The 9974-nt window shown below is 41.4% G+C and overlaps 1 protein-coding gene across 1 annotated transcript in view; it reads left to right on the top strand.

The window, feature by feature from the left end:
- The window catches only part of LOC309344247 (complement receptor type 2-like), a 100175-nt gene that overhangs the window by 72313 nt on the left and 17888 nt on the right, over nt 1-9974 (top strand). Inside the window, exons 16-20 of the mRNA XM_081866495.1 lie at nt 401-599; nt 3463-3657; nt 5741-5923; nt 6316-6507; nt 8510-8701. Of these exons, the coding sequence (XP_081722621.1) occupies nt 401-599; nt 3463-3657; nt 5741-5923; nt 6316-6507; nt 8510-8701 (961 nt within the window). The remainder of the gene's footprint in view (nt 1-400; nt 600-3462; nt 3658-5740; nt 5924-6315; nt 6508-8509; nt 8702-9974) is intronic.

Raw genomic sequence — 9974 nt, 5'->3', positions numbered from 1 at the left:
CTAGTATCCTTTTCCCTTTATAGACATAGCATTTAATAATTGGTTAAAAATACTTAGAAAACAATCTCTGTTTTACTGAAAAATCAGTAAAACTTCACTTCAAGGATGGATAGAACTAAAATTAGAACAGATGAAAGTTTCAATGTGTCAGCTAGAAGGTACAAGGTAGCAGATTTCTACAAGGAAGGTGGTCCTTTATACAGGGACATGAACAACCGTGAATGATCAGCTACTTTGCCCGCAATAGCTACTGCAGCTGTCGCGGGCCTGGAGAGGCAGGGGACGTAACAAGGAAATGCCAACTCCAAAGGAGCTATTAAATAGGTCGTATGGGAGCCACCTGTTAGTTTCTTTCAGGTGATGTTAATGCGCGGGGTGGATGCGACCCGTAGAAACGTAGAGCGCGCGCGCGTCTCGCCACCACCGCACAGTTCCTTCCGAACGTTCGCCCCCAACCCTCGCATGCGCAGTTGGCTCGTCGCCGTCTTCCAAGGCCAGCGCTATGCAACGGCCGTCGTGGGGGATTCTGCGGGCTCTCTGGTTAACGGGGATATCGATACTACTGCTCCCTCCGTGGTCCTTGCCTCAGGATAGCGTGGGTGAGTACAAGGGAGGAAGGCGACGACAGAGCCTCTAGGGGCCGCTGAGCCTCCCTTTGCCCCTTCCGCTCGCCTTCCCGCCGTCTCCCCTCGTGCTGCCTGAGGCTTCACGAAGCGCGGCGCGATGGGCGGGTCTTTCCAGGCGCCTGAGGTAAACGCGGATGTCTCCCCTCCCCCCGCCTACCGCCAGGTGGCGCCGAGGTGTCCTTCCTTGTTCAGCTGCGAGGCCCCGCCCCCCACTCCGCTGAAAGCGGAACAAATTGGGCTCCACATCCTCACGCGACTGGCTCTGCCAGGCTGCCATTCTGCCCAGCCAGCTGCGTTTACTCCGGAGTAAGCGCGCATGGGGAAGATTCTCGAGGAATACTTAGGTTGCCGGGGGGGGGGAGGGGAGAGCGGGGAGAGTGTTTTGGCATGTAAAAAGACTGCATTGGTGGTTTGTTTGTTTTTTAAAATGCGGTGTTTGGTACCCACCAATAGCTGCCAGCTGTGCAATTTACAAAACGTGTAGTTAAACTGTTGTGGAAATATAAAGTATTGTGGACTAGAGGGTAGGTATTTCATCATATTATTTACTTAAACAGGTTTCTCTGTGTTTTAGCAACTACAACAATCCCCAAAGAACCTAGAATATGCGCTTTGAAATAGATACTTAACCTTGGCTCATTTTTGTTCATGCTCAATTATTCCATATTTTCATACCAGTTTGTCACTGGCATATTGCCACAAACTATGAATACAGTAAGTTATCAGAGACAAAGTCTGGCAAATCACCCAATTCACATGCCTCTTGTCAGTGAGGAAATTGATAAATTTGCTGAACCTTAATTCTTGGCAGAATTTGAGTATCAAGACAGTTGAAGTCTCCCATGACTACTGTGTATCTCCTTTTTGAATATTTTGTAATCTGCTCTAGGAAGGCATCATTCCAAGTCTTCAGTCTGGCTTGGCAATTTATAGCAGACACTCACAGTAAGGTCCCTGATTATTATTATTTATCCATATACTCAATCTGCCTTCCATGCCCGTGGATATTATTAGGATAGGTTACAAAGGCAGGGATCTTACGGCTCAAATACTTCCTACTCCTTCCTCTCAAGTTTCCTTTTCCAGATTGCAATTCCCTTTCCCTGATACCATGCAAAGTACCTGCACCTACGAGCCTCTTTCCCCAGTTTAAGCTGCAGCAGCTGTGGGGTGCAAAGCCAAATGTGCTTGAGCTGCCTGAGCCAAAACAACAAACAAACAAACAAACAAACAAACACCCCCCCTCAAAATGGACATTTCCTTTAAAATATAAAAATCCCCTCAGATGGGCATGTTGGCCCCCCAAAAGAGAACATGTCCAGGATTTCCCAGACATATGACAACCCTATGGCATAGGAGCTTGTATGCCTGGCGCACTTTTATACCTGCTTCCTGATGAATTAGCTCTAGACTCCACATGGGAGACTATGCAAAGGTAATAAAATCAGGGTACAGTGGTACCTCGGGATGTGAACGGGATCTGTTTCGGAGCCCCATTCACATCCTGAACTCAACGTAAGACGCGTCTGTGAGTGCGTGAGTTGCGTTTTGCCGCTTCCGTGCATGCACATGACATCATTTTGAGTGTCTGCGCATGCGCGAGTGGCGACACCTGGAAGTAACGCGCTCCGTTACTTCCGGGTTGCCACAGAGCGCAACTTGAATGCGCTCAACCCGAAGCACATTCAACCCAAGGTATGACTGTATTGTGAATTTCCAGAGCTGAGACAAAATGACCATCCAGTTCATAAGTAGCCAGGTCCAGATTTCAGTTATTTGTGGGGGGTTTGGGGGGGGCGGGTTGGGGTTGGGAACAAAGTGTTTTGGATGAGAGGTACTTACTATGGCAGTAGTAGAGGCTTCCTTCTCTTTTCATTCCTTTTGACTTTAACACTTAATGAAATGTTGCCCGTTGTGGCAGCATCTTTTTGTTAACCATTTAAAAATGCTGCCTGTTGTGAGGGAGCAACCAGAACAGAGTTCTGTCTGCTGTATCCCAACTACCCTACCCTCCAAATGCTTCAATGCACCATTTCTTTCTATATAAAAATGAGATTTAAAAATGGCACTGAAGCTGGGGAAGATTTTTGAAGGGAAATAACTAATGTTCTCTGTAGCTGCACAGGAATTGGAGAGCATTCCTCTAGGCAGTCATTCTCCTAGAAGGCACTGTGACAATGTTATACAGTGCTACAACTTGCATCATTTGCATCTTTTTTGGAGGAGAATACTGTAATGGCCAGTAGAAAGCCTCTCCAAGAAAGAGTGCCTTTACAGAGAGGCAAGAGTGCTTTTAAAATGGGATGGGGGCATTAAAAGGTAAAAACTCCCTCCCTGAAACAGGGATAGTTGTTTCCATTTGGGGACTGAACTACTGTTCCCTGAACTAGTTTTGCTCAGCCCTAAAGCCAGGGAGTGAGCTTCCTCTCTCATCATTTTAGAGCTTTCCAGAAGATTCTATCTCTGTGGGTAAATTCCCATATGTATGACTCTGCAAATAACTATTTAAAGAGAAATAATTATTGGTTTCCCCCAATTTTGGTCTAATATTACAATTTTGCCTCCATTATACAAAATAAAATAGAAATTTACTTGTCATCTGGGCAGCACAGGACCTGTATACACACTGCCCTGGGGAGGTCACTTCAGTGTTGTTAACACACTAGTTTGACTTTGCCCTTGGAGGCACACTCCATTGTCTCTCAAGATAGATGGATGTCAACCAACAATATGCTTAAATAAATTTTAATATTTTAAAGCATCAAGAATTGAATAACAAAAATATAATACCATTATAGCATTATTATGAATATGAACTTTTCTGATATGTTTCTAGGTTTCTTCTGTACAGCTCCTCCAAACATTTCTAATGGATCTTACAATGGGACTGGAGCCCCTTTTTATACTCTTGGAACAGTGATAACATACACTTGCCATGATAATTTCTCTCTTATTGGAGCACACTCTATTTCCTGTGGCATGGATGGTGATACTAAAGGAGTGTGGAAGGGAAAGCCCCCAAAATGCAAAGGTTGCATTTTCTTTTACTCTTGATTCATGATATATTATGATTCATAATATATTAAAAGGGAACTTTATTCTAGATACCTGTATACTTGTCCTCTTGTCCCTCCCTTTATTTGGCTTTGAAATGATATTAAGCTTCATTGTTCATGTTCAGAATCCCTAAGTTGCTTAATGATATTTTATGTGTGGAGTGATTGACAGAGGTACTTTTGTTCTCCTTTTATGTTTGTGCTCCATCTCAGTAAACATTGCATTTCACTTTTGTGCTATACAGAAGCGAATGGGGAAGCCCCAATGTTTACAGGCAGTGAGGCTATATACCACGCTCCCAGTTCATGGATGTAGCCAGGATTTTTGTTGGGGGGGGGGAGGGAGAGAACATCTGTTTGCTAATTATTTTCATTGATTTTTATTTATTATGGGGGGCAGCTGCCCCCCTGTGCTCCCTGCTATGCCCATGCCCGTGCCCCAGTTCTAGGTTTTGTATAAACTGGCTATCTTAGTGTCCTCATTTTGGTTAACGTGCATTAGCAGATTATTAGCTACTTCTCTGCTACTTTTCAGAGAGAATGTGGTTTTGTTTCTAGGTTCCAATTTCAAACCAACCCATCCCTTTCCACTTCCAGCATTACCCCCTCCAACAAGGTGATGCCCTGGACTAGAAAATAAATTTAGCTTCCCTTTTGCACTGTTAAATCCAATGCCACATAGCTCACCATGTTAATCAAAACACTGACTAAACCCCACCACTCAGGAATCTAGAGGGGGTCAGGGCACACAGAAACTTTGGGGAGTCAGGGTACCCACAATGACAGTTTTACATGTCACCCTAACCTCTGCTGAATGTGTGCAAGATTCTAGGGTTTGGGGCACTTGACCACAGTTTGTGTTCCTTCAGAATGAGGCACAGCAGAGACTTTATTTTACACATATTTACCACCTGGGTTTTGATGGTGAGAGAGTTCACAACATTAAATCTCAAGAGGGGCCTGTCCTTCCCAGCTGCACAGCATTGGATTCAGTGCCATCCCCATGTGTCTCTGTAACAACCTGGTCCAGCCAGCCTGCATGGCTGCACAAACCAGACCACTATCAGCCTTTTGTTTCTTCAAGATGCACTCCCAGCAAGCCATTGCCAGGCTGGTCTCATGAGGAAGCTAGCCAGTATTACTTCCTAGCTTTGGCTAAATGAATGAATTTATGTGTTTGCTCAAATCACAACCCTTCACTGACTCACTTATCAGGTTATACACACAAAGGGGGCTGGAGATAGATTGGATGCATTATCAGGGCATGGGGAGTGGGGTTCACGCTTTGTTTCCTTATATGGCTTCTATTTGCATTGGGAGAGAAGTTCATTTTTTAAAAATCATGACTAAAGCTGTGAATAAAGCCATTTCTCTGCAAAATCTAAACATTTGAGAGATCCATTCATCCATTCATCATGCTTTGTGGTCTAATGGTCAGTGGATGGATCGGCCTTCCATAGTATCTGTTTAGCATTTCTGTACTGGATCTGTCACCATATGTTTATTAGCACTTGGAGCTAATAAATTGTTAACCTTGGAGAGGTTTCTAGAAGATCCCACCTGTGATCTCCTTAATGGATTATTTCCTATATATATTCAGGTAGGTAGCCGTGTTGGTCTCTGATGCAGTCAAAATATATATTTTTTTAAATTGTCCATTAGCACCTTAGAGACCAACTAAGTTTGTTCTGGGTATAAGCTTTCGTGCACATGTTCCTATATATATATATATGTACTGTAATTGTTTGGAATACCAATTTAAACATTAGATACAGATCAGCAATTCTAATACAAGTGACACCACGTTTTAGTTTTATTTATTTTAAACATCCAGGGCAGTTAGTAACAGCTTTTGTAGAGAACGTGTGACATAGAAGATATAGGGCACAGAGTAACATATAGCCAGACAGTGAGTATCAGGTTTTTGGTTTTTTTTAGAAAACTAACTTTTTAATAAGGCTTCAGCAGAATATACTGACATTTGAGAAAATGTAAATAAACTATATGCAATGTTCTATTTCTTAGTTTTTGTTTTTTAATATTCCTGTCTGCTTATAGTGGTGAAATGTAAAGATCCAGTAGTTGAACATGGATTAATATTAAGCGGATTTGGACATTCGTATACATATGGCAACACTATTATATTTGAATGCAAAACTGGATATTTTCTGATGGGAAATTATTTGATTAAATGCGGAGCGAACAGTAGCTGGTATCCTGCGCTGCCTTCATGTAAAGAAAGTAAGAATATCAAACCATTCAAATAGCAATTATGCTTCCTCAGTCAGTGATAAAAGATGGTTTACTAAATGTGGACATGTGCTTTTCACTTTATAAATTCAACATCAGAAGGGACATCTCCCAAATTCTCTCCTACTTTTATCCTGTTGAATAGCATTAACAAAGTATGTGTGACTGTTGAATGGTTAAAAGAATATTTGACATCCTGGCAGAATGCACTTTCAGGAATGTGTGTTGTTTATAAAGGGCCAGTTCTTATTTCAGCTTCCCTCTTGTAAGTTCTCATCTTTAATTAGCTAGAACAAGTTTGTTTGTTTACATTTATATTTCATCTTCCCTCATGGAACACAATGTTTATTTTTACAATTTTTGTGGGGACTTTTTTGTTGCAGTTGATCCAGGTTTATGCGGTGCCCCATTAATTCCAAGTGGGACTGTGCGTCCATTGCGACATCAGTATAAGATTGGAACAAGTGTTGTTGTAACCTGTAATAAGCAGTATTCTTTTCCTGATGAAACCATGGAGATGAATGTAGCATGCCAAGGCTACAATTCCTGGTATCCTCCTGTGCAAGCATGTTTCTGTAGGTATAAATATAGCTTTGGGGTATTCAGTGATTTCTGTGTTTATTTACCACAAAATTAATACCTCTTCATAGGGCTACTACTTTAATACCTCCCTATGTTTGTGCTCACATATAATGCAAGAGGAGCTACACTGATTACCGGTAATTGCTAGCTGGATTCAAAAGGCATTGCTTTGCCTTACGTTCAAAGGATGGTCTAGGGCAGGGGTCTGCAACCTTTAAGACAAAAAGAGCCACTTGGACCGAAGAAAAAACAACTGGGAGCCGCAAAACCATTGCGACATTTAAAACAGTGGGGAGTGTCGGGGCACACAATGCGCCTCCTCCCCTCGCTAGTATCTGCCCCGGAGCCGCGGCAAAGGTGTAAAAGAGCTACATGCAGCTCCGGAGCCGCAGGTTGCTGACCCCTGGTCTAGGGGAAACGTAGAACTAATCAGAACAATTGTTTAAAGTGGTATTGTGTCTGCCTACTGTCAATGAAATGTATTGCATGGGATTAAAGCAGAGAGTTGCATCCTTTCCTTTTGAATTAACTAATCTGGGAGTATACGCAGCACAACATTGCTCAAAAACAGTCAGTTGGGATTGTTATTTTGCTCATTGTTGTATGTACTACAATTCCAGAAACTGAAAGAATGGGAGAGACATCAAATTGGATCAGTATATAAAAAGAAATAGAACTCAATGAACTTTGTTACTGACAACTTGATGGTAGAGGAAGGATGATTTCTAATTTTGAGCCATAAAACCTTACATTGCTCAGAACCTCAATACCTTAGGGGCTTTCGTCACCTCATATGAACTTTCATGGACTCTGTAGTTATAATCAGAGACCTCCTCAGTGTACCCACCTCTGGGGGAGGTGTGGGAGGTGACAACACAAGAATGGGCATTTTAAGTGGTCACTCCTCCTTTGTGGAATTGTGGCACTAATGTTTATCCAGGCTGTTAGTTAAATGGAATCATGCTGCAGGGATCAAGACCATATTTGGCCTGATTGTAGTTGTAATTTTTAGTTGGCTGTGGTAAGTTTTATCATTTTTACAATATTTTTTATCACTTTTTAGATCAAATCTGGCTTTTTGTATTTTCTTGCTGTATTTGTTTTTAAATGTGAATCTTGAATCTGCTTTGAGACATTGTGGAAAGTGCCAAATAATTTATATTTTTATATATATATATATATATATATATATATATATATATATATATATATAAAATATATATCCTATATATATTTTGTATACAAACCAAGAATTAAGAATTTACAACACTATACAGGTGAAACTCGAAAAATTAGAATATCATGGAAAAGTTCATTTATTTCAGTAATTCAGCTTAAAAAGTGAAACTAATATATGAGATAGACTCATGACATGCAAAGAGAAATATGTAAAGCCTTTATTTGCTATAATTGTGATCATTATGGCATACAGCTGATGAAAACTCCAAATTAACAATCTCAGAAAATTAGAATATTAAATGAAATCAGCAAAACAAGGATTGCAAATAGAGCAATATGGGACCACTGAGAAGTAGAAGCATGCATATCTCTCTTTGCATGTCATGAGTCTATCTCATATATTAGTTTCACCTTTTAAGTTGAATTGCTGAAATAAACGAACTTTTCCATGATATTCTAATTTTTTTAGTTTCACCTGTACATTGCAATGTTTTCTTAATGTTTTGGTGACAAACACTTTTCATGTTGCAAATTAAATTGTCCCTTTTTTACGAAGTCAGACTATAGGGCCATGTAAGTCAGTATTACCCATACTGACATGCAGCAGCTCTCCAGTATTTCGAGCAGGGGGCATTCCCAGCTCTAGATAGCATAGATTAAACATGGGATCTTTTGCATACAAAGTAAGTGTGCTACCACTGAGCTACAGCCCTTCCAACCACAACAACACTTTGTTAAGCTAAAATATGAAATATTTGGAAAATAATGTGTGCTTTAGTGTTGCTTTGTTTTGTTTATAATAGTTTGTGTTTTCAGTTAGAACTTCACCAGACATTTATTACCTGTCTATCCGTAATGCAAGAATAATCCGGGGGAAGAAAACCAGCTATGAGCCTGGAGATACAGTTACTGTTCGATGTTCTGCTGGCTATACATTAGCAGGGCCATCTGAGATTCGCTACATTGGTGGGAAGCAATGGTCACCTAAACTTCCATCTTGTTACCTGAGTACGTATGAAGTTGTAGATATATAGCAACACTTATCTGACACTGCTGTCACTTTTCAGGTGTCACTCTTGCTTTTCCTCATACAGGAGATTTTCTTTCTATTACTAGCTTGAGTTTGATGCATATAGGCAGTTCACCTGGCAGTAGGCCACTGGGAGCACCCAGAGTCCCTGTGAGTGAGCTAGGAAAGAGGATAGGTGGCTAGGGAACCTGTTCCTGACACCAGTGGATAATCTAAAGCAGGAATAGGGCTTCCACGTGTTACTGGACTACTACAACTCATAACAAATCCTAGCAAACTTTGAAGGTCCATAGGTTCCCCATTCCTGATCTGAAGTAAAGTAAATTTCCATTCTACCAACTCTTTAAGAAGTGTAATATTTAAAACCAATTAGAAGCAAATAGTATTCTCCTACCTTTCATTTTATAAGCCACATTGAAAAAGAAACTAGACTATTATAAACAGAAACGAATGGCCAGATGGGGAAGGAACTACTACATTCATGAGCATACACTGTCATAAACCTAGTTTGTGTTTCATTTTGTGGATAAAATTGCTATTGTACTTGGATGTCAGAGTTTGATAAGAAGGATGGATGGATTTGCAATGATATCTAGTCATGTATTCCAACCTTAAGATGTAGAGAAGCTTCTTGGAGGCTTGAGACTTACCACCTGTTCACTGGATCCTGGGTTCTTTTTGGATATTAAGGACTGAGGTGACCATGTAGATCTTTGGAGTAATGAATTGGACCAAGGTGGAGAGCCTTTAGCTTGCTGGCCAAACTTGGTCCACCAGGGTTCCAAATTTGGTCTGCAGCAGCATTACCCCCCCTGCCCCCAGCAATAAGAAAATATGTCCACCCATCTCACACTTTACATTGTATGTGATGTCAGTTTTGAGGCAGGTACTTAAAGTCAGTTCCCAGTTGTTCCTTTACTTGAGTAAGATGTGGTCTCACCACCCACCTTGCTCAAGGAGGAGAAAGTATTATTTCAGCAAGCATCAAACAGAGACTAAGACATATATAGCAGCAGCAGCAGCAGCAGCAGCAGCAGCAGCAGCAGCAGCCGCCCCATTGCTAGCCCTGTCTCACTGGAAGGTGCCTTTTCAATTAAAGGCCCCCAGCCTGTTTCATCAGTCTTCTACTCCAGTGGAGCAGGGGAGACCCTGGTCTCAACTGGGGCCTCTGTGATGGAGTCCTTAGAGTCTGAAGATGGCAACACTGTATCCTCAAATTGGAGCGGCACTGGCACAACAGACATATCTGAT

This window comes from Podarcis erhardii, assembly GCF_964252035.2.
Source record: "Podarcis erhardii genome assembly, chromosome: 6".
In the NCBI taxonomy this organism is placed as follows: domain Eukaryota; kingdom Metazoa; phylum Chordata; class Lepidosauria; order Squamata; family Lacertidae; genus Podarcis; species Podarcis erhardii.
This window is presented reverse-complemented; position numbering and strand designations above follow the sequence as displayed.